At 35.4% G+C, this 25,581-nt stretch overlaps 1 protein-coding gene and 1 long non-coding RNA gene across 2 annotated transcripts in view; one reads left to right on the top strand and one right to left on the bottom strand.

The window, feature by feature from the left end:
• Positions 1 to 161: 161 nt before the first annotated feature.
• On the bottom strand, positions 162 to 11,765 carry LOC113060730 (prepronociceptin-like). Its single transcript, XM_026229882.1, has 3 exons — positions 11,392 to 11,765; positions 3,026 to 3,178; positions 162 to 1,090 (listed from the first exon to the last, which is right to left on the bottom strand). Exons 2-3 carry the CDS (start codon positions 3,146 to 3,148, stop codon positions 500 to 502), a joined length of 714 nt encoding a protein of 237 aa, XP_026085667.1. The 5' UTR covers positions 3,149 to 3,178; positions 11,392 to 11,765; the 3' UTR covers positions 162 to 499.
• The window catches only part of LOC113060738 (uncharacterized), a 29,099-nt gene continuing 4,979 nt past the window's right edge, over positions 1,462 to 25,581 (top strand). Inside the window, exon 1 of the long non-coding RNA XR_003278287.1 lies at positions 1,462 to 1,714. This is a non-coding gene — a long non-coding RNA (uncharacterized LOC113060738). The remainder of the gene's footprint in view (positions 1,715 to 25,581) is intronic.

Raw genomic sequence — 25,581 nt, 5'->3', positions numbered from 1 at the left:
GACTTTAATTCTGATTTGCGTTCCATTTAGATCTCTAAATGACATGAGGGTGAGTGAGCATGGCAATTACTTAATTTTTGGAGAACTATTCCTTTAATAATTCTATTTGGTCTAGTAATGACCTCTCCATATGAAGTCCACCTCAATTTCAAGGATTTTCATGGAGATTTAATTATCATTGACCAATAGGTGGCAGTGTCGTAGAGGAGATGAATTTGGAACAAATAACGTTTTCAAATGATGTATAATAAAACTACAGGGGCCTTCATATGCAATACCAGTCAAATCAAATCATAAGAGTTTTCATCAAATTTCAAGCTAATATCACTTAATGTAAGCTTTGTTTGACACAGATTAGATGCTTCATTGAGTAAATGCACATGAAACCCTGTGGCACTATGAGAGCTTTTTGTGTTTGAGGAGAACGGTGCATGGTATCTTTCGAATGAGCATGACAAAAGGTTTGCTTGGTAAGTTTATTCACTTCAAAGGTCAAAGCTTATTCATTCTGTTGAGTGACATCAGAAGACATACTATTAAACTCACTAGCTCGAGTACTCATGCCCAAATACTGCTTGAGGAACTCGCTAAAGCGCTTCTGGCTGTTCCACTTGCGGGCAGATTGACGGACGCCTATGAAACCCCCATATCTTTTTTGCAAAGGCCTTCCAGGATCCATGAACTTTCTGTAGCCATACTTGTTTTTGAGGAAGCCTCCGAAGCGTTTTATCAGGTGGACGGCAGCCTCTTCCTCCTTGCCTTCCATCTCGCTATCTCTATCTCGCTCTTCCTCAGATTCTTGTGCTGACTTTACTTGCAGGAACTTGTATTTTTTACTGAGCTGCATATCTTGGTCCTGATCATCCATTCCCAAGGCCTGTGTTATGTGGTTGAACCTCTGGAGGGTTTCAGAATACTGCCCATCATCCTGGTCCACAGGCAGAGAGGTGTCTGCTTCCTCATCTTCTCTTTTCAGCATGCCATTGGCAACCGATAACAAGGCTATTGGTTTCGGCTCCACAATGGTCCTGCGACACATCTCCCAGGTGTCGCCTGGAGAAAGTTTACCATGACACTCCACCAGACACACCTGAAAGAAGACCCGCACAAACACACACGTTACACGGTCAACATTATCATGCCTTATTACAGTCACACTGTATTATATTACAATAAGAGAGTGTGTAAATGTTTTGTAACTTTATCTTCAGCACAATCATTTATATGTCATCTGGTCCTAGCTGCTTACAAGTGTTCAGATAGTTTTAGCTGGTTTACCAAAGTGCCCCAAACCCCTCTAAAACCAGTTAAAAAGGCTGAGGAGTCTTTTTAAAAAAATACAAAATCTTGCATATAAATAATTTTTAACACTTCCCCTGGCTGCAGCCACTTCTGTTATTCTTTTAAAACTATTTTAAGAGCTATTAAAGATCGATAAAATATTAAACCACGCCCCTTTTGTATCTAATAATGGTAAAATGTGATTTATTAAGTAAAACCTTAGTTTTATTTGACTTGGCCTAGCGTCTTGTCAATGACACGACTTTTTGAAGTGACTCATTTGGCAGGTTACAAGTGAATCATTGAATCACCAACTGAACCGAGTCGTTCAAAACACTCGATCTGATTCGATCTGTGAGGAAACACATCTCATTTGGGCTCGTTATAATTTTCTTTGTAGGAGGAAAAACAGACAACTGTAACTGGAAATGTGGTATGTACTGTAAAATGTAAAGTACCCAAAATATAATCTTGTTTTTAACGGTCCATTAATCTGTATGAAAGCAACTCGCAATAGTTGTTTGGTCTGATCTGGAGATCGGAGGAGCATATATTTGGAACAACAGCTCTCTTGCTCGTGGATATTGCCTAATTAGACCGTTTTATCGATAAGTGTACTGGACCAAAGACTTTTTATTTGTTTTCCGTTTCAAAAGTGTTTCTGAAAATATAATTTCATGAGAAATTAAGTAACGTTGCATCTAGAAACTAAAGTCACGTTAGGACAGGAGCGCGAGCTGTTCCTCGGAATCCAATGTAACGTTAATCAATTAACCCTTAAAATTAACAGTTTCGTTTCAAGGGAGTTGGTAGTTATCAGAAGGGTTATAGCCTATCTGCTCATTCATGCTGTAAAAACGATAAGAACACCTCAGGGTGAGCCTGCGCCATGGAGGGCTATTCAGGCCCATCAGACTTGCAGAATGATGTTATTGTGTTTCTACTTAATTACAGAACAAGATAACTGAATCACCCCGGCTGTTTTGAGTCAAGGGGCCATTTTTAACCAAATTAGCACTTCTGCCCCCTCAAATGCGTGTTATTGACATGAATCAGAGAGTATGTCCTCCTCCTCGGAGCTATAATAAGCCGCAGAGCACAACCACATTCCACTGTTATTATGATCGTTATGATTATGGCAACTAATGGCGAGTCACTGCGAAATTCGATAAAATTGAGGCCATGTGTCTTGGACAGCACAGAAAATGAAATAAGATTAAAGAAGCTGTAAAAGATCTGTGCAGTCTAACATATAAATCTAGATTTAATAGAGACATAATAACTAAACATATACATAACACAAACTAAACAAAGTTAAAAACTAATAAATAAATATGAATAAATACTTTATATATTAGAAATAATATTCTGGTTTCTATGGTGTGGATATCTACTTTATTGTAAGATTATGGGGTGTTTTCATTCTGTTTTATCATCTTCCAGACACAATTATAGAGGATCAACTTTGTATGTTTCTCTGTTGAAAGAATAAACTTTAATAAATTATATAATTATTGATGTATATAAGAACGTACTAAAGATATAAAACCTATGTGGCTGACATAACCAGTATGTTTAGTTTGAGAATTTAATCAAATGGTTTGAGTTCATAGTAAATCTCTGATTGTTGGCACAATCTGTGATGTTGAGATCTCTTTTGAAATACTTGTGAGAGATTATTATTTATTATAGTTTACTTTTTCATCTTGGGATACAGGAAGTGATGTACACTGAAGGGAATTACCAAATTATTGAAGGCATATTCAACAGGCAGTTTTTGGCTGCAGAAGAGGCAGTCTTTCTTGCAGTCACCCCATGCTGGGTTACACAGTCCAAGCAACAGTATCGTCCACAGTGGAGTCTTCATCACGCAGTGTTTTAACAGCTGAAGTGCAGTCTGTAGAGAGGATAGAGACAGAGATGATGGTGTGAGAGAGAAAATAGGTTACGATTCCTGGAAGAAAATCTCACCACAACCATATGTGTGTATGTTAGTTCAGTTTATTAAAGGGATATGCCACCCAATAATATAATTCTGTCATCATTTAATCACCCTCATGTCGTTTCAAACCTGTATGAGTTTCTTTTTAACGTTGAACATAAAAAAAAAGATATTTTGAAGATTGCTGGTAAACACACAGTTGGTGGTTGCCATTACTTCCATAGTATTCAGAATATCTTCTTTTATGTCCAGCATAAGATAACAACTCATACAGGTTTGGAACCACATGAGGCTGAGTGAATGATGACAGAATTGTAATTTTAGGGTGAATATCCCTTTAATAGGCTTTCTGGAAAATTTCTGATTGGTCAAGTGCATCATTTGCCATCTTTGTTACTCAGATCTAATCAATTCAAAAATAACCAACTGAGAACTTAAAATAGTTAAATATGTAATGAAAGGTTGATAGCAGATTATACAATTTATTCTAAATGATATTTTATTGGTCCAGTGTTTAGTTGGTTGCTGTGCGACGTGTTTTCTACATTGTAATGGGCTGTTTTTCTTTGCAGAAACTGTAAAGTAATCAAAGATATATTAATTTAATAAAATCATTTCAACGCCGTTCAATATTTAATGACCTGTTATTTGTTTATTTTGGCAAGGAGCTGTGTAATGTACAGTCAGAATGTCATTAGTGCAAAATAAACTCCTTCAGGGTGAGATTATTTTGTGATAATGACTGTATGAATGTCCCTCACATAATCTAAACTAGATTTAGTCAAAAATCCTGCCTGTCTGTGTGACGTTAACTAATCATATTTAATGGTACTTTTTGGATGTGTCCGAGACCAACTTAGCATTTTTCCTATTACTTTATTATCAGAACTCATCATCTGTAGTAATTGAAGCTAGAATTAGTGCTTGTGGCGTAATGGGAGCAGAATGGAGAAGAGGAGGAGGATTTGAGCCGCTGTGATGCATGCTGGTTAAGCAGTCTTAGTCACCACATTAGTTCAAACAATAGAAAGGACTATAAAGCGCTTCAGTCCTTTTTATGCCAAAGCTTTAAGAATAATAACCTTATCCTGCAGCTGCCTTGTCAAGCAAATAAAGCACCGGTGAATGTACGTTTCAGCACTGACGGCTGGCCGGTGACATGCTGCCCATTGTTTAGTTGCTTCAAAAGCAACTTCAAGATAAATCAATATCACCTGCATTACACTTGTACTAACAGGAACAAAAGCAAAGGTGTAAGTCACGGAGAATCAATAGGCACCCCCGGAGTGAGTCTTATTGAATTTAGTCATTGTAAGAGTAACCGACAAGAAAAGAAACATTATTATAAGTGTGAGTGAATTACACACAACTTTATGCAGTGAGAACAAACTGGATATTGATTTTTGTTGCTCCTTTTAGTTCATTTTTGTATTTATTTTTTTCTCAGGAACTACAAGATGACGCAATAAATGGATTCAGGCTAGGCCGCTGCATTTTTTTAGAGGGGATATTTCAAGTGGGGATTGTTTGCTACAACTATAGTTTTTCCTTTTCAGCAGTAATTTGTTTCTGGTCGAAGTTTCTCATTCGATTTTAGATTACCTGTACACATTTCTGTGCACTTCAGGTGCCCCAGAAGTTCTTAATCTCACTGCAGTTTGTACAGACTTGTACATACATGTGGGATGCAGAGATTGGCAGTCCTTCAAGATTTAATTAACTAACTCAGTTATGTAATAAAAAAGACTTAACCAAGATGGACAGAGTTATTTAACTTTTGACCTTTAGAATTATCTCGTATGCTCAAAAGGAAAGAGCAATCTCATTGACTAGGAGGAAATCTGTGCACTTTGAGAAACGGTGCTTTCTGAATCATAAGAAAGCTTTTCTGTTTTGAAAAGGAATGACTAATTATTTACAGAATTTTAGTGCTTCATAATCTGTTCTACAGTAGCAGAACATTTAGTGATTTTTGACTTTGTTTAATGTCATCTTAACAGTACATTGCATCTAAAGTGGCATTTCTACCACGATAAGAATTATTTACACAAACAGTTTAATGCTGCACGGATGTGGCAATACATAGAAATTACCATTATCAATAAATATATGAAATTTAAGTTTTGAATATGAAATAATTGTAACATATGATGAATGCGTATTTACCTCAATTTTAACTTTTTTTACACTTTATTTCTTGTAATTTTGACTTAATGTGTCATAATCGCATTCTATTTCAGTTCAAACTTTATATCTCCATTACTTAATCTCACAGTGTTATTATAATTGTGCTTCAGTTTCTTGTAATTGTGATTTTTCGTAATTGCAACTATATATTGCAAAGTTTCATTATTTCTCACAACTGAGACTTTATATCATACAATTTGAATTTTTATTTCACATTTGCTTAGTTGTTACTTAATTTTCCATTGCAACTTTTTTTTTTTTTTTACATGTAGGACTTAATATCTCTCAGTGATATTTTACATCTCACAATTGCTACTTTGTGTGGTACGACTTTACTTCATATTCAATATAGTCTGCGTAGCATTGTTTTTTTTTTGTTTAAATCTTTCTGAAAATCCTGCTTCGAATTGTGCCTCATTTGTAAACGAATCCATGGTAAAATGAAGTGATCAAAGGACTACATTCTTACTGAATTTTATCCACTCTTTTCTAATGTTGGGATCAGAAGGAAAGCAATGACCATGTTTTTCCACAACTTGGCACTGCAAAGCACCTTGTTGTCTTCGGAGTATCTTTATCATTTGATTTCTGCATAGACCTACTTTTTCCTGTCTTATTAATTACCCATGTGAGTAAATCGTTGGGCGGTAGTGATGTCATCTCATAACCTGTGGGTCGGGTTGGGTTGGGTAAAGAAATTGTCACTTTATATGCGGGGCGGGTCATGAAAAACAAAATAAAAAGTACATGTATGTTCTGTGCAATTCCCTATAGCCTATATGAAATATTTGGAATAACTATTTTTTATGGCTGCACTATTAATCGCATGTGATTGTCATGCGTGTCTCATCAGTAAATAGAACCGTAGTTCGCTGACAAGCTACGCAATACTGCGTCATAATGGCAGATGAATCACATTCGGTTATGAACGCAGCAAACTACAACTAAACTGTTTATTTAGTGCCACTCCATTTAAAAGCAGGTGATGGATACTTAGTACTAATCACAGAACTTTACTTTACTGACGAGACATGCATGACAATCACATGTGATTAATTGTTCAGCCATGACGAGACACGCATGACAATCACATGCAATTAATCATGCAACCCTACTGTTTTCATATTTTATTAAGTTCTTTGATAAGGTTACAATATGAAGGCCAACGTAGGAATGTAACTTGCGTGATGTCCCCGATGCGCGGGTTGTATCATAACCAGCGGAACCCATGGGTTATCCATGGCTCAGTTGGGGCAGGTAAAGAAATGTTATTTTATATAGTACAATGACCATTTATATGTCAAAAGAACAAGGGTTTTTGATTTCTCAGTTCATGACCCCTTTAATAGGCTTTAGGCAGTTTTGCGTTTTAATGCAGAATCTAACAGAGACACACAGTCTCCTCTAAGTAGCATTAACTCATCGGTGTAAAAACACAGCTTAAGTGTTAATTTAACTCTTACACTTAAATGCGTCCTGTTTTCATATTTGAATCCACCCTCCACTGTCAGTTTCTTTTCCTTTTTCTGGTCATATAAAAGGAGATAAGACCCTGAGAACTGGTTTCTAATGAGTACAATGAAGCACTTGTGTCATTGCTCATTAATATCATGACACGAAACGACAGACGTTTTCCAGTAAACAAAGCAAGTGGAAAGAATTCCAAGTTCTGCTTCATTTCCTTTCTCCATCACCAGTCGCTATACTGTCATAGAGATATTGTCCATCATTTCAAATGTGTAATCTCTTGAGATTTTGATTATTTGCCAAACACGGTTGGCTAAAAACACTCAATGGCTCAATTAAACTCCAGAGGTAAATGGGGCTGGTTTTGCACAGCTCATTTCTCAATCAAACCCAACATAATCAAAGTTTGATACCATAGGGGTTCTCAGTGGCAGAGACCAGCAGCTCACTGCTGTGTCTAATTAGACCACGATTGTGCAACTGCAGATGGAAAGCTTTGAGAAATTGCTGTAAAAACTAGTTATTTCTGATACATAGTAATATGACACTGACACCATAAACTAGAGAAATATTGAAATATGATCATAATGTGCTGCACAATAATTTGAATTACGTTGGAGACTATATGATGCTAACTGCTGTACCTAGTTTTGATTAATGATGTCAATTTCCTTCAAGCATGACACACTAGATCAATTTGGAGAGAAAATAAATCAATGACCATTATTACCAGTCCACTACTAACCCCTTGAGCCTTAGGATCCAATAGTTGATGAGTAAAAGTGTCATTATTGTTGGCTGGAAGTATAGTGAATATATCAATGAAATGTAATGTAATGTAACAACATCTCTGAGGAACATTTATTGCTCATATGGTGCTCTTAGATAGCTCAGGAGATCATTTGTGTTTCTCCTTAAATTCCTGATAAGAAAAACAAATGATGTATAAGGATATACATTGAGAGGTAGAACTACAAAAAAGAAGGTAGATGACAGTGCAGATGTAATTTGGTTTTAGAAGAATTTGATGAGAAATATTTGCGTTTATATATCGTCATCTCTAATGTTTGATTGCTTTTGAGATCTTTTCTGGGGGGTGGAGAATAGACTGTGTGCACTTTGTTCACCTGTATGTCTCAGTAGGTTTGCTGCAGCCCATGAAGGTCAAATTAGGTTGGACATTCACCTACAAACTCACTATAAGATAAACGCAACCACAAATTGAATGGAAAATTGCCCCAATGACCACAACTGTATCTTTGATGATAAATGAACGATGGCTGGAATAATCAATGGGATGGAAGGATTCACCACACTTAAACATAGCTGTCAGGGCTTTGCATTGACGCCCATGACATAAGGATAGATTATCTAATCAGAAAGCTTAAGGTTGTTTTCATGCTTGTGATGTAAAAGTAATGGTTTCATCTGCCATATTGAATGCAGTTGTTAAACTGACGTTAAGGGCTGAGAAACTTCTTGATGAAATATCCATCTTCAAACAAGGCTTTTTCAGGATAGAAGCATACACATAAAATTTTATTTTGTATCATTTTATTCTGAAAATATTGACTTATTTTCAGATTTTTGTTAATGACTTTTTGCACCTTTAATAAGCATGTGAAAACTTCACAAATTAGTATAGAAAAAATTTGATTGTACCTTTTTTTTAAGGTTTTCCTTGGCCAAATTAGAAGTAATAATTCTCCCACACGTTCAGGTGAGAACTAGGGGTGTCTCTGAAATCAGTGAGGGTGCTCTATTCTCAATGTACATCTATTTGAACAAATTTTTTTATAATAATTAAAAAGCTGTCATTCATTTCAGTTTATTACGATCTCACAAAGTTCCGTTTTAATCAATGAAGCTGCACAATGAATCTCTTATTTCCATCAGGTTATACTTTGACATACAAGACCCACCCACTTTTTAAGACCAGTGATATTGGACCCATTTACTTTTAAAATCTCTAATTCAGTGCATATGTCTGTTCACTTTTCAGAGAACCATCAATCAAATCCATTCCACTTGAGGAATGCCCTAATAAATTAAACTCCATTCCACATTTTAGCTACAGCCTTGACTTCCAGGAAGCTGTTTCCTCAAATCCATTGCACTTGGCTCATTCAGAGTCCATATAAATTAAACTCCATTCCGTGTTCTCTACTCGCACCTGCAGCACTCCCGCGACACAGCAAGGTAGACAAAGCATCTTAGTATACTTGTATACATATCTGCTGTTCAGATGGGTCTGGCTGTGTGCTCACATACTGTCACTAAACAAGCTGCTATTTAAGTAAATGTTCATTATTTGTCCACCTGTTGTTTTTGAAGGCATCATGTAGTCTTTAATGCTGATTTGAATTACATCTGTGTCTGTGTCACACACAGCAACGTTTCTGCTGCTTCTCACTGTTGATTAACTACTTGGCAGAGGAAAGATTTTTAGTTCAAAATAACTTAATAGACTTTTGTTACTGTTCATTTTTGGGAAACCTTACCAGGTATGTGGTAACTATTTTAGGCTATAAAAGCAATTGTTAAATAAAACGGCACCAGAATACAGGAAATGGCATCTACTCCTGTAAAATTTTTCTAGGGGAGGACCCACTTTTTTTTTATGCATCCGACGCCCATAGGTTACAGGTAGCCACATCAGTAGCGTGAGAGGGCGCTTATATCATCTTTATATAGGTGCTAAAAAAGCTAGAAATTAAAATTAGCATTTTATATACATTAAAAACAAGCTTTAAATTTTTTTTTAAGCAAATACAAATTTTGAATAATGAAAATTAGTTTGTGTTTGCTAATTCTATTCATCTGTGTTTGAACGATTAAAGAGGAACATCTTTTTTTGCATGAGTTAAAAAACTAAAAATGAACAGAATCAAAAGTAAACGACCACCTTGGTATGTATTAGCTCACTTAATCTTTTATTATAAAGTTAATTATTTTGTATATATTTATATTTGCAGTTATTGTCATTATACTGATATATTTTGCTTTTATGCTTATTAATATGCATTTTGTGCATCAGGATATTTAAAGCACTGCAAGGACAGCTAATCAGGAGTCAATTTCACAGTGTCTAAAACTGAGCAATGATTTTTGGATGAGGCGATACATATGCCTCAGGGCCTTCTGAGGAATAATCTGACTAATATTAGATTCTGCAAATATCCTAGCTGCACCTCCCCTGAATGAGTTTTGTACCATATTTGTGAAAAAATGTATATTAATCACCATGTCAAATTGTCTTTTCATAAGTTTTTAAAAGAGGAACTGAGCCAGTTGCCATGATTAGGCTATTGCATAATCACCTAAATGTAATTACACAACATACAAAATTAAGAATTTGCATAGAAGGAACCAATAGCACTTACATTTTCTTTTTGTTTTAAGTCAGCCAGGTATCTTTCTTTTTTTTCTTTTTTTTAAAATACATTTTAGTATCACTTTTTTATATATGATCATAGCCACAGTTCTTCATATCAGCTAAAACCGAGCTTTTAGTCACACTCTGTGGATTACAAGAAGTATGAAATTATCTAGCACAGTGCAACATCAGAAAGTCACATTCTGAATGAACCAAGGCAGAATTGCTCCACAATATTTAAAGGCTAATTCATTAGGATCTCATGTGAAATCAACGAACAATTATCTGTCGCTCCTTAGTTTTGAAACTTGAGCAGGGAGCAATAAATCCAAACTTACTCTAGTAGATAAGACATTTAAAGACAATGGCCAAAGATAGTAGGAAATTGCATGGTAATGGTCCATGAATGGAGCAGGTGCCAGGAATTTTGTGCACCGAAAGTCAGCTCCTTTTTAAAAATATTTCACAGTACTGCCAATATTTCTCTCAGTTGAATTAAACACCCCAGAGTACAGTAAATTTCCCCCTAAAATTAAATGTGGTGTATAGTAACCTGGATTATGCCTTGTAAAGAAATGCATTGATTTCACTATGTATCAATCGATGACTCAATTATGAGAGCAAAGTGAAAAATACGTCCATGTCATTCACATAAATAGGTTTCAGAAGAAAACCATAATCATAATTTTCATACATCATTTGATGTTTTATGTCAGTTAATTATGTGAAGAAACGTCAAATTTCTTGCATGTGGTCAACTGTGAATGTATTCGTATTGTAGATACAAGTGGAAAAAATAGTTATTTAGCTTGAGATATTCTGCAAACACTTGCAATAAACTACAGATTTAATGAAAAGTTTATTTAGAAAATGAAAATATTCTCAATTACACCCCATGTCGTTCAAAACTTGTATGACTTTCTTTCAAAAGAAGAAATGACACAGAAGAAAGTATTTAATTTACAGGTTTGGAAGGACATGAGGGTCAGCAAATGAGTGAAATATCCCTTTAAGTTTAATGAAAAAAGAAATTGTATTGCATGCTCTAAATTAAAAATAATCAGTAAACAGATTCATGCAAGGAAGCTTGAGTAAACAGATGTGAATCTAAAGTGTTTCTTGCCATTTGTCAGCTTACCTGAGCTGTGTGTGGTTCAGGCACCTGTCCTGAGCAGATCTGCTGAAACTGAAGACGGTTCTTTTCTCCTATCTCCTGCTTCTGTTTGTTTCCTAAGAGGATGCTGTTGCTCGGTCGTCTTATAGAGACACACCCCTCCCTGTGGTCCAACCCCTAAACCCCTGTTTTACAAGTGTGTGTGCGTGTGTGTGTGTGTGTGTGTGAGAGAGAAGAGCGAGAGAGAAGTCTGTCTTACGTATTGGGATGGGTGGACGTCAAGACTTCTCTCTACGTCAGGGATTGCAGTCTCTGAGAACAAACTAGAAAACTAAAAATACAAGCAAACATTTTCCCAGAATACTTGCACACTCATTCACAGTGTGTCCTCTGTCCATTCATCCTCTGATGAAGTGATGCTCAATGCTCAAGACAATAATGATGCTTTGAGAGCTGTGTGCAAAAGTCTGACCAATTAAGCTTCAATATGTGCCATTTTCAATATCACATTTGTAGTCTAGAAGTTAAAATTAATGTTGATCAAGCAATCAAAACTCTAAACTATGAATTTAAAGGTAAACAATGGGAATTGGGGAGGTTAAACGAAACATTTTAAAAGACGGACCCAGTGAAAGAGAATGTTCTATTGCTCATAGGTTGGTCTTTTAAACATTTTAAAAGTTGGAAATAAAGATTATTGGAGTATTTATAAATAAAATACTATTTATTTGTCAAATTTACTAGGCATTGAGTGAAAATTGATACACCACCTTTTTAATTTTTTTTTTATTTTGCTAGTCGCTTCATAAAAGTTAGTTGCTTTTATCTGAATAAATGTTATTTTAATCCAAGTTCATATTCTTGGTGGATCTGAACACAGTTTCAGACATTATGAAACTAATAGTGATGAGATAATCATAACAAATGAGATAATATGAATCTTATTTTGCAGGGGAAAATTAAAGCATGTGCAAAACTTCATTTGTTCACAATGTAATTATATTTCTGTATAGGTGAAACAATTGAGATTTTAAAGAAATCTTATTTGTGAGCTTTCTTTGGGAAAGTCTCCTGAAGTTATGAGTTTCTTTGTGATTTATGAGTTTGTTTGAGACTAGAAATTTTATCTAATGTTTTTATAGATATGGAAGTAAAATAATGACATCTACAGTATTTGAAACAAAAAAGCATGTTGAACTGCACTAACTGAAAAATAATGCATTGCATTAACAGTGCTTGCTTTTTATGCCTTGTATTATCAGGGCTTGCATTTTTAGGGGCTGAAATTTAACAAAGTTGTTTATTTAAGCTGTCAATATTTAAATAAAAAAGTTGTTGCACACATTTTCATAATAAAAAAAAATTGATTATTCATATTCACCTTTTAGAGTTCACTTCCGAAACATTCAGTCAGTTTAAAAATATGATGTATAATATTCGACAGGCAATTTTCAGTCAATTTTATTTCACTTTACAAATTCGCTTCCACTAATTCAGTGGTTAAAATTTGGAAAAAATTTAGCATTGCACATCTGGGAACTGCAGGGATAGCAGTAGAGTACCAATGCATGATCTGCATCTGCTGTAAGTCGCTCACCAGCAGGTGGCGCAAGCGGGTGTTGATGAAGAACAAAGCAACAGGTAGAGCAAGTCATTAATTCACAAAAACTGATCTGCAGAAATGGAGTAAGCGGTAAATTGAATGTTCAGTCACTAAAAATGCAAAGCATTATTTTTTCAGCTAGTGGAATTCAACATGCTTTTTTTTGTTTCAAAGACATTTGTCATTATTTTACTTTCATATACAGAATAATAATAATAATAAAAAAAATTTTTAAAAACACTGTCACAGAATTGATTGACCAAAAGTGAAATACAATATAAAGAATCCGCAGTTATAAAAATCTAATCAGTGTTTTTAAATTCTTTCTATTTTCCCATCATATTTATTTTACTATTAATTTTATATTTATTCTAATTTTATTATTCCAAAAACATTTGCATAATCAAGAAACCAGTAGTTTTGAATGTTCTGAGAATGTTCAGAAATAGTGTCTTCACAACTTAATGTGAATATTAGCAAAACATTCTTAGAACATATTTTTGTTAGCTGGGACTATACTTAACAACATTCCCTGAACAAGTTCTGAAAAATCAATCTTTTAAGACATCTCAGTTATAGCGTACTGCCAGATACCAGTCAGGTGAGAAATTCAGAGCGTTTTTCATTCAGAAATCTATAGACTATTTTTTTTTTCACTAAATAGTCTATAGATAAATGTGCCTGCAAATAGCGAAAGCTCTTTTGCATAGTCTCACAATGAATGTCAGTTTTAAAATAAAACTATTTAATGGTGATAAAGCAAAATCCAAAATACAATGTAAGGACTCAAAAGCATTGAGATTGCTTTTCTAGCAGTGAGTCGCTTGTGAATTGAAACCCAGTCTTGTCTGGCAAGTCCGAAACAACCAAATCAGAACAGGCCAGCACTCTGTCTACAGGTGAAGGGACCAGAAAATTAGGCCTCCCAGCTGTGGGCTCCACAGTTGCTTAAGCCAGATCTTATAAAGTGAGTTTAAACAGTCATGTGTTTGTCCTTGGGCGGGTATATAGAAAACCTCTGATTATGGTGATGGTAAAAACAGACTCTTGCTGAGATGACCATCTCGTGAGTCGTGATGCTAACAAGGTCTTCTGGCCCAAATGATGTATCATTGTAGCTCTCAGCTGGATGGCATGGAGGAAGAGATCTGATAAGTGTGTTACAGGATGAGTTGTGTTCGCTCATATAGCTGCAGCGTGTCACCATGCTGAGGAAATGGGGCTAGAGAAGAAACTCCTGCTGAGAGAGCAGAAAACATTTTGCGAGATATTCTAGGGATCAGCTCTAGGGTGAGTCTGCCATGGGCAGAATTGTTGCTTTGTATCTGCACTGGTTGCTGATTATTGTTTTATGGACTTGGGGCATGATGCATAGAAGATAAAATATGCATATTACAGAAGTCCCACGCAATACAGTGAAAAACAAAGGAAATACTTCAAAAAGAGCCCCTCATTAGAATATCCATCTTGATTAAACATTTTCAAAGTGTTTTCTTCAGTGATCTGATAATTAATATCATCACTTGGCACCTTCTATGAATTAGTGCTAGAAAAATAATGAATTTTCAGTTTAACTTTAAGAAAATGTTTTTTTTGTCAACTTAAAGATGTCAAATTGTTACATTTAAATACATTGCTTTAATTTGGCAAGGTGTATTTGTCTATTAAAGTGCAAGAAGACGTGAAAGAGAAACTCAGTTCGGGACGAGTGCTGAATGGAGTACTTTTTGTGGCTTTGTGTGCTTTTTGCGTCTTCTAATGCTTTTAAATCGATTGAATGCTTTAAAAACACATGCAAATAATAAACTTTGTGAGAACACAGCAGTGACCCTATTGGGGCAGTGACATCCTCTACTGCCCCTGAGCATCAGGCAGTCCTTATTATCGAGCCATGCATGTAAAAATAAATAAATTCAAAAAAAAAAAAAAAAATTCCAAATATTTTTATTTATTTATTGGTGGAAATAATGTTGTAATTCAGTTTTTAGTAATAATGTAGTAATTACATTTTTGTTAATCAAAATAAATAAATTGAATAGGAAGATTGTGGTAAAATGACATTTTTTGACATGATTTTGTTTGTTTGATCCAGGCACAGACCCAAATTACCATTTTTAATGGGGGACATTTAATGTGTTTAAGACTAGTTCTTTTTCATGCTAGGTTAATTTAAATTTTCTAGATAGTAGTAATTTTCTAGATACTAGTATCACCAATATCTAATAGTCTCAAGACAAAAAGCATTTGGGATGTGTGCCTCTAGTGCTTTAAAAAAGTAATGAGACACCAAAATGTAACATATTAATGGAAAGTATCACAACATAACACATTCCTTTGTTGATGATGGCAGCGTGCTTTGTTAGATCTGTCAATTTCATAATGATATTACATTGTGTATTAGTCTTTTCACTGATTCAACTCTAAGAATGTCAGAACTATGTGATTTCAGAAAGCCTCCCAAAGGTCCTTGTACAGCTGTATTTCTTTCCTGGCATCATCAGCTTGATTGTCAAGTAAACATTGCCGAGTTGTGTCAACCAAAATCAGAGTCATTGATAAGAATGCATCACAACAATGAATGCAATCAATCAAGGGCCCAAGAAATCCCTAGTATCATTAAAAACATGAGAGAGAACAGAGATGTATCATGTGCAATCAGTTTGATTAATAGAGCTGCACCGCACTGCTAGAATCCCACAGGATTGGTCCTATATGACGTTAACATATTACTTTTTCTTTTATTATATTTTTTACTTCTGAAAAGAGGTAAAGATGCACTAAACTTTTTTTTTATGGGGCTGCAAAACAAATAAGATAAGAAAAGATAAACCAGAACCTACCAACTCAAAATGATAAGCACTGTTCAGATTAGCTCTTTAAAATACCTGAGACTGTTTCAGCGATTTAAATTACATATTTTCTTTATGAATACCAAACAATGAAAATTTAGGGTTTGCCAGATTTAATACGCCTTTGCAGTAATTTATTCCTTTGAGTTTTTTTTCTTTGTTAATTCCTAGAAAATCACTGTAACTGCAGATAGCATACTTTAGAGATAATAGATGCAAATGAATCATCTTCAGCATCATTTTTCTGAAAATGGTACATTTTATGAACTTTAGTGTTCATCAGCGGTTCAGCTGTTGCTGTGATCAGCTGGTAGAAAATGGTGCTAGCAACATCACTGTTTGTATAAAAGCATCTTCTATGAAGTAAATAACTGAAACATTTTGCAAATGCAAATCCCACAACATTTTCTGTATATTATGCACACGTTTCATATTTAGATTGTTATTTGTTGAAACGGACAAGTTTGTCTTTGAAGCAGGCATGTACTGGAACTATTATTAAGTTCAAGACAGCTCCAATTTGCCCTTGTCACTTAACATAGCCATAGTACAGCGTCATATCAGCTTCTATCGCCAAGGGCGAACTGCAAAAGAGTAAAAAGATGTTGGAGTGGTTGTCAATCAAAGAATACGAGCCTCACGTTGAAACTTAATTGAAAAATCTCATGATATTTATGTAGGGTACCATTGCCAAAGGGCATCTACAGCATCTTAAAGAAGCCAACAAATTAAAAACAGTTCCTCAATTAAGGAAAATATTACCGGTTATGCGCTCCACAGCTCAGGCTTACTTTTGCTATTTAAAAAGTTGTTAAAAGCATGTTTTCCAACATGAGAGTAAATAGCTGGACTGCACTGTGCGTGGTTAAACATTAAATCCTCTTTCTCATGGTCATATTAAGTCCATACATATGGGTTTCTGGACACTGGGACAAAATCATCTGTTGTACATTTACACAGGAAAGTACCATGTTGATGGTTAATGACCATGCTTAGTGCTTTAGAAACTGAGAGATTGTGAAAGCTTGAGATCAGGGCAACAGCATGTGCACTAAAGCCAGCTCCAGACGGAAAGCTAACATTGGTTGACTTACGCTTTGCACTAAACAGGCTGCCACCACCAGCAGGCATTAGATCGCTACTCACTGTGATTCACCACAGCAAACTTCATCTGAATACATTACCAGCTGATTATTTCATCACTGCTCAATAAACAGATGGGGTTATACAGTATATTTGGACTCTACATGCCCATATACTGACTCATCAGACTGACTCATAAATTGTATTGTACATAACTTTCAATACGTAAATGTTTTAAAGGGGTCAAATAATGCAGTTTCAATTTTTCTTTCTCTTTGGAGTGTTACAAGCTCTTGGTGCATAAAGATTTGTATAGTTGCAAAGACTAAAGGTTTAAACCCAAAGAGATATTCTGTATCAAAGTTAAGACTCTGCCATGCCCCCCTAAAGCGGCTCGTTTAAACAAGCCCCCACGTCTATGTCACTATGTGGAAATATTTGCGTAATGATGCAAAAATGTACGCACAAAGAAAGAAGGTGTGGTTTCAGTAACACAGAGTTGAAGCAGTCATGTCAGGAAGATGCTGTGTGTATCTAGACGAAAGCAAAAACACTTAATTTGGCCTTCTGAAAGTAGATGCATTCAGGAATTTTTAAGATTACTTAAAACAGAACACTAAACACATTTTATGGCTACCAATTCGTGAACCTAAGAGAGAGTGTAATTCTGACAGAGAGAAGAGAGAGTGAGAATACGCAGCTGGGTGTGAAAGCAAAAAAAAAGAGTGTTGAAACTGTTTTAGATACTGTATCTAAAAATCTATATTTTTGACAACACTAGTTGCTATAGGGCATTATTTTTAGGGTGGTTGCTTTAAAATTCCTTGTGGTTGTTAGGTGGTTTCTGTGTGGTTTCTCACACAAAATAACCCTCTTCTGAGTCTCATATTTTGGTCTTTAGATCTCTCTCAAGTTCCTTCCTCAGTGTAAGTCTGTGGGATTTGTCAAAACACACCTCTCCACAATAAGCTGCATGAGTCGAGGCCGCAAACAATGCAAGCTGAATTATAAAAGAAAGTTTAATACTTGGGGTTAGGGGTTTTGTGAAAGTATTGATGCTTGCTTTAGTACATACTGTTAAATAAATGGGAATTTGTCTCATTGATTGGTCAGGTATTGATTAAATTGCAGAAAATGACATGATCTGTTACTTATAATGAAATTGTGTACTGATGTTGTCAAACAAAAGATTTATGAAATTACCTTTCGGCAGTAAGGTACTCGTATAATTAATCACACAACGTCACAGCAGACTGTTGTCAACAGATGATACATCATGGAAGGCAGCCACACTCATTGCCGAACAAAGTCTCCTTGAAAATGAATCATGATTGTTTAACAATACCACACACTTATTTAGTCAGAGAGCGTTTCTGCCAAATAAACGTGACTCTGCCTGTATGATGTTCAGTGTTGTCCTGTAGGAGCCAAAACACGTGAGGAGAACTTGAGCTTTGGTTAGATGTTTTTAAGACCATTTATGATCTTTTATGTATTTTCTGCATAAAGTTGTCGTTGAATTTATTTTTTTTAATTTTAGTGTTTAATGTATTTACTAATTTTGACTTGTTTAAATATTTACATAGCTTTAGATCTTAATATTTAGCAATTAATTCTTTTTTTTAAATGCTTCTTGTAGATTCTGCAAGTGTTGTGTAAACTTTGTAGATGGTGTAAATTAATGCATTCATTTGACGGTCAAACCATGAAAAATCCCTTTCATTATTTCAGTCATTTTGCCGCTAATTAAATAGTCATTAGGAGTTGCAGCTCATTTATGATTACCCTGAGGAGGAATGACAGAGGGACTTTGCTGGCTCCGCGCTATATTTAAAGAAAAAATAATAATTAAGCCAGTTATTTTCTTTTTTTCCAGTTTAGTACACAGTGAAGCAAACTAATTTATATATACACACAAATATAATCATTGCTTGAGTTCATTTAATGATTTTGATTTACATTTAATAATGCTGTGACTATAAGAAAACACTTTGCCAAGCTCTGTGATGCTGAATTATAACAGTAAACAAGCAATTATATTTTTTATGTGTGTTTCCCCATAATCCAGTGTGAAAGGATGCGGAAACACTGAGGTTTGGAACATTGCGAAGATAAGTAGCTTATCTCTCTTTCTGCAGGTGTTTGAGAATGAAATCCAATCAGGGAATTTCAGAAGGAATTCATTGACTCTTGAACTCCAGTATATTTGAGAAAAAATAATTCTGGATCCTCTAATATGGCAAACAACACTTCAGTGTGATCAAAGATGAGAATATAATTCATGGTATATAATATAATATAATTGGGTTATAATAGAATCTGAAAATTCTATGATAGAATTGGAAAAGAAAATAGTTTTTTTTTTGTGAATTGAATAGTATATACATAATCAATACTCTTGAGTGTACATTTTACTCTACCTACAATTTATCTTAATAAATTATAAGATTACCTTATCTCATGGCATGTTTTATTCAACAAGTGGTAGTTATCATCAAACAGCCCCCCAAATAAAAAATAAAAAATAAAAAAAATGAAAACAAACAAACGTTAACTCCTGGTAGTCCAAGCAGTGAATCAAGAAAATTATTCAAAAATCAGATTGATATTAATTTCAGTTCATTTATCATATGGATTTAGAAAGGTCTAATCAAGCATATTTCATTATGGGGTAGACTATATGTACTGACCGGGGGTATTCTGGTATTCTGACTAAATTTTTTAATTAAATTTTTTTATTTTTTACATAATAATATGTTATATTTATATATCATATTTTATGGTATTTTTTTTGTAAATATCATATTTCATCATAGTAGTCATTATATCATTATAGTAGATGTTTTACCAGTGACTAATTTTTTTATTATTATTATTATTAAAAAAGCAGAACCCTTTAAAGCATGAAATTGATTGTTTTTCCCTCTCTGCTTCTTTGTTTTTTATGGCATGTCAAAATGTTTTCCTGCAGCTCCAAAGTGATTGATCACATGGCTTTTACAGCTCAGTTGATTGGCTTAAAAAGGCCAGTATCAATAAACAAGCACCCATGAACATACATAACATTAATAGCAGAAATGGTAAAAGCAGTGTGCTGTTCAATATGATATTAATATTTGCTCTTTCATAATGTCCTTGTCTGTTATAAAGAAAACTCAGTAGCTTCGGCGTTCAACATACCCGTCATTTTAACCCTAATCCTTAAAGAACAGAAGTACAGGATGTATATAAACTGTGTGTATTAGTTTTATTATTAGAATAAATCATAAGTATGTAAGGAATGACATCAGCATTCTTTTGAGCCACAGAGATTGGCAAAGCAGTGTGTAATATGAAAATCCCAGAAGAGTTTGTTTTTTATTTGTGAAGGACCAGGAACTGTGTGTGTGTGTGTGTGTTTATGTGTGTGTGTGTTTATGTTGGTAGGCCAACTGTGAAATTTTCCCTGTACATTCTTGATAAGTCCACTTTAAGACGCCTGTCTTTCTCATTTAAGTTGATACAAGGAAATCCTCCGCATTGGATATGAGGTCCTTGGGAGTTATCTGGCCGGAAAGCTGAGAGCAATTTGGGTGTAATTTCTAAAACGGCAATCTCTGTAAGTGCAATGGAGCGAGGAATTACGGAAGCATAGCTTGTCCATATGCATGGTGCGTGGACGTTAAAAATGATTAAATAATTAACTGCTCCGCGACTATTCTTCAAAAAGAACCAATGAACATTAGAGTCCTCAAATTGGACAATAGCAATGATAAGAATGCTGGTAATTGCGATCAGAGAACGCTGTATACGAGTCGTGGCTTGTCGTAATGAAATTGTGTCATTCGGACAGTGTTGCTATTTAAAAAAGTATTTTTGTGGAATTGAAGCTAACCTTTTGAACAGGAAGCTTTACCAGGGTCGGACCTCAGATCAGAACCAACATCGCAGTTCAATAACGTAGCTAAAAAGACACACTGTTGCCACATCTGGCGGGGACACGGTGCGGCTGGGTGGTCGACTCTGAGGTGTTCAGAGGAAAGAGGCAGTGTTTCATTTTCAGTTGAACCATGGTGGTGCAAAGAAAAGGGCAACCCTCTCAGCAGAAACCGCACTACAGATGCCATTCATTTAAGAGCTGCTCAAGTGTGTCATCTCATTCCAATAAAAAAGCCCAAAGGTTACTGTCCCAGCCCCCTCCTGTCTCTCTAACACACTCCCCATCTTTCACAACCACCCTCCGTCCATTAAGTTAATGGACCCATCGTGATGTAGAACACATTTCCAGCTCTCCAGTGTTGACAGATATTCTGGGTGACGATGGAAGTGTTTGATTGTGCATCTAAAGTGTACAACTCAATACTTTCGCACTCACAGACCCCTTTCAGTGCTCTACTTCTCCTAAAGTAAAGTCCTTAACAAGATAAACCAGTAAAGAATAATGGAGGAAATCACAGCAGGCTAAGATAGGGATTCCCTCCTTAAAGAGAAAAAAGCCTTTTTGAACACGACTTCTTAATCAATTCGTTCCACCACTGATACAGTATCTTAAAAGGAAAAGCCTTTCCAGATTGTCCTAATTATATACTGTAATATATATTTACTGTATGTGTAAATATGTATGTGTATATATACACACACACACACACTGAACAAAATCATGCAACCCTTTTGTTTTTGCCTTAATTGTTCATGAAATGAGCTCAAAGATATAAGACTTTGGAATGTTGGTCCACTCCTCTTCAATGGCTGTGCGAAATTATTGGATATTGGCAGAAACTGGAACACACTGTCGTATACACCGATCCAGGGCATCCTAAACATGCTCAAAGAGTGACATGTCTGGTGAGTATGCTGGCCGTTCAAGAACTGGGATGTTTTCAGCTTCCAAGAATTGTGTACATATCCTTGCAACATGGGGCGGTGCATTATCATGCTGCAACATGAGCTGATGGTTGTGGATGAATGGCACAACAATGGTCCTCAGGATCTCGTCATGGTATCTTTGTGCATTCAAAATACCATCAATAATATTCTCATGTGTTTGTTGTCCATAACATATGTCTGCCCATGCCATAACCCCACTGCCACCATGGCACACGACACTACACGCTGTCTGCCATCTGCCCTGTACAGTGAAAACCAGGATTCATACGTGAAGAGAACACTTCTCCAAAGTGCCAGACGCCATTGAATGTGAGCATTTGTCCACTGAAGTCAGTTAAGATGATGAACTGCAGTCAGTTCGAGACCCCGATGAGGATGACGAGCATGCAGATGAGCTTCCCTGAGATGGTTTCTAACAGTTTGTGCAAAAATTCTTTGATTGTGCAAACCGATTTTTGCACCATCTGTCCGGGTAGCTGATCTCGGAGGTGAAGATGCTGGATGTGAAGGTCCTGGGCTGGTGTGGTTACACATGGTCTGCGGTTGTGAGGCTGGTTGGATGTATCAACAAATGGTAGAGAAATGAACATTTAATTCATGGGCAACAGCTCTGGTGGACATTCCTACAGTCAGCATGCCAATTGCCTACTCCCTCAAAACTTGTCATCTGTGGCATTGTCTCTCTGTGATAAAACTGTGTTTTTTTGGAGTGGCCTTTTATTTTGGCCAACCTAAGGCACACCTGTGCACCAAAAGTGTTGTGTTTTATAAACTTGTTCTGTGTGTGTGTGTATGTATATATATATATATATTTACACACACACACATACTCGCTTAAAATGAAGATATTCCCTACTAACAACACCGCCGCGTAAGAGACAGAGAAAATCAGTGGTTCATGTGGGAATTAATTCAAATGAGAGGAAAAGCTTCATTAGACTCAGGCATAATTGATAATTACCCTGTGTATGCGTAAATACATCTTGCGTGCCAGTGTGTCTATAATTTATCTGCCTTTCCATAATGCATCCCAGAGGAACTTTTTGGAAAAAAAAAAGAAATAAATGATTTCAAAGAGATCATAAAAACCAAATATTAACCATATCTAATACTTAACCCCGAAAAGCATATGTGTGTCAAGCTGACCTGATTATTTTTTGTAATATTTTAATATTCTTAAATATTTATTTATTTATTTGATATTTCACATATTATTCACAATTCTTGTAAGCCTCATTGATGTCATTTGTTGATAAAATGTTTAGAATAATTTTTTCATTTTGTAACATTTGGTTTCCATATTTTTTGACAGTTTAAATTATTTTTATTTATTTTACAAATGTTACTTGTATAAAGGTTAATGTATTTACTACAGCACTTTGTCCTAAATTGTTTAAATGTCTTTTTATATATAATTTTTCTGTAAAAAAAAATTGTTACATCTGAAAAAAAAGTCAGTCATGCTGTTTTGGAATGGCATGAGGTTTGCAATCGTAAAATTTTCATCTTTGGGTGAACTGTCCCTTTAAGACATTCTATATTTGAATGGCTCTGCACAACGTTGGCTTGTAACCCTGAGAGATGAATACACATTGATACTTCATCACCATTATCTTCTCAATGTTTGCTGCAGAAGTATTGAATAGATATTGAAGACTATCTTGGTTTTATTGCAAATCATATTTCAGGTGTATAATCATTTAGGGCTTTTATCTTCAGGAGCTGTCGTCATATTGTTTGTGACATGTGGTGCCACGAAGGCAGTAATGGAAGCATAATTGGATATTGAAAACAGAGAAATAATGAGATGAGAAATAACAATGGGAAATGAACCCCTGCATGCATCTGGCCTATAAACAGCTTGAAAAAAAATGGCCTTTGGATCCTGAAAGGTTTTGGGTAGAGGAGACAATCTAGGTGTGAAATTATGAAATATGATCTAGATTCTAGACTATAAAGACGAGTGTTACTTTGACTTTACAGTTGAAACATGCTATGCAAGTATGTGCAGCTGCAATGATCAGAGAAGCCTGTGATATCTTTCGTGATGAAACTGAACGAAAAGCTTTGTTTTAACTTGTTCCTCTTGACTGAATCCTCCATTGATATGTACCGGGGGTCTTTCTCTTGCTGAGGCAATCATCAGCTCGCTGAACTGAACGGATGCACCAGTTCTCTTTCCATCCTGGCCGGGAGACACGGACGTCTTAGGATGACAGTGCTCTGTGGATGCTTGTCCTGACTACTCTGACGTGTTGATAGGCTTTCTAAAGATAGAAGGCACCCCCATGATAAATGCTCCCAATCGACTGAACTCTGCAGCTAACGGACCTTAAAGCTTTTTTATCCATTTTACTGTTCTACTGCTGCACTGCAGAGGCTAAAAGACGAGGGCTGTGAGGTGAATAAGTCCAACGAACAAATAAGCACTCTGTGATGCGCGAGAGAACAAATGGGTTTCAGATAATCAACTGAAGCTGAAATCAACATCAGTTTCTGCAAGAAACAAGCACCTTGACTAAAGGAGTGGTGATGAAGACTATTGATTAATTAAATAACAAGTGAATTAAACAAGTGCATTAAAGGAATAGTTCACCCACACAGCCAAAATGAGTTTCTTCATTAAAACAAGAAATTTAGCATTATCACTTGCTCGCCAATGGATCCTCTGCACTGAATGGGTGCCGTCAGAATGAAAGTCCAAACAGCTGATAAAGTCATCCAAGAAGAAACATATCGATTGTTAACTTGTTTTTAAACTGTTGATTCTGACCAAAATATGAGTCCGTAATCAGTAATAAAAGTCAGTACTCTCACATCATTGACGTATTAGCATATTTTTCTCCTAATTAAAATTTTTCACTGGAGAAAGCAGTATTATAGATAAAGGACTCCATATTTTGACCAGAAGCAATGATCTGAAGTTAAAAACATCTTAATGATGCATTAGTTTATTACAAAAATGCAGCTTTTCACTTCAGAAAATGTTAAATGATGGACTGAAGTCACGTGGATTACTGTAAACTCTTGTTCTGATGGCACCCATTCACTGCAGAGGGTCTACTGGTGAGCAATTGATACAGAGCCAAATTTCTCCAAATCTGTTCCAATAAAGAAACAAACTCCTTTAGAAGGATGGCCTATGGGTGTGTACAATTTCAGCAGCTTTAGATTTAGAACTATTCCTTTAATGAACTTTTCTCCTTTTTAGAAATTCCACATATCAGGAAATGCCATTGAAGAAACAGTTCACCCAAAAATGGAAAATACTGTCTCTCGTGTCATTCTAAAAACTATTAATCCTGTCATGTCTTTAAATGAAACAAAAATGCAGAAAAAAGTTTTTCAGTACAGATGAGTCATATTGAACACATAATAATAATAAAAACATACAAGCAATCCATACAGAAAAAAAAGAAAAAAGTGTGCACTATTTGAGGGAAGCAAATAATTGTTCACATATATTTCAACTGAGTTTAAGTGAATCAATCATGCATTTCTGTTTCTGCTTACTATGTCTGCACAAGGAATTCCTCTCAGAAACTTGCAAAACATGTAATGAGACTATTCAGATCAAATTCATGTGAGTGGCTGACCTGTGATCCGAGAGGCAGTCTATTAACTGGCTTACTAAACACGGTAATGATGGACAGCTGGCGAGGGTCAGGGTGCTGCCTCCAAATTTAGAGAGTGCAAATAGAAAGCAATATAAAAATAACATGCTTATCAGTGTTTATTTTATTTTATTCGTCTGGTCCAAAAATTGGACAATTTAAAAATATTTAAAAAAAAAAAAACTTTTTATTGAATTTG

This window comes from Carassius auratus, chromosome 42 (genome assembly GCF_003368295.1).
Source record: "Carassius auratus strain Wakin chromosome 42, ASM336829v1, whole genome shotgun sequence".
NCBI classification, from domain to species: Eukaryota; Metazoa; Chordata; class Actinopteri; order Cypriniformes; family Cyprinidae; genus Carassius; species Carassius auratus.
This window is presented reverse-complemented; position numbering and strand designations above follow the sequence as displayed.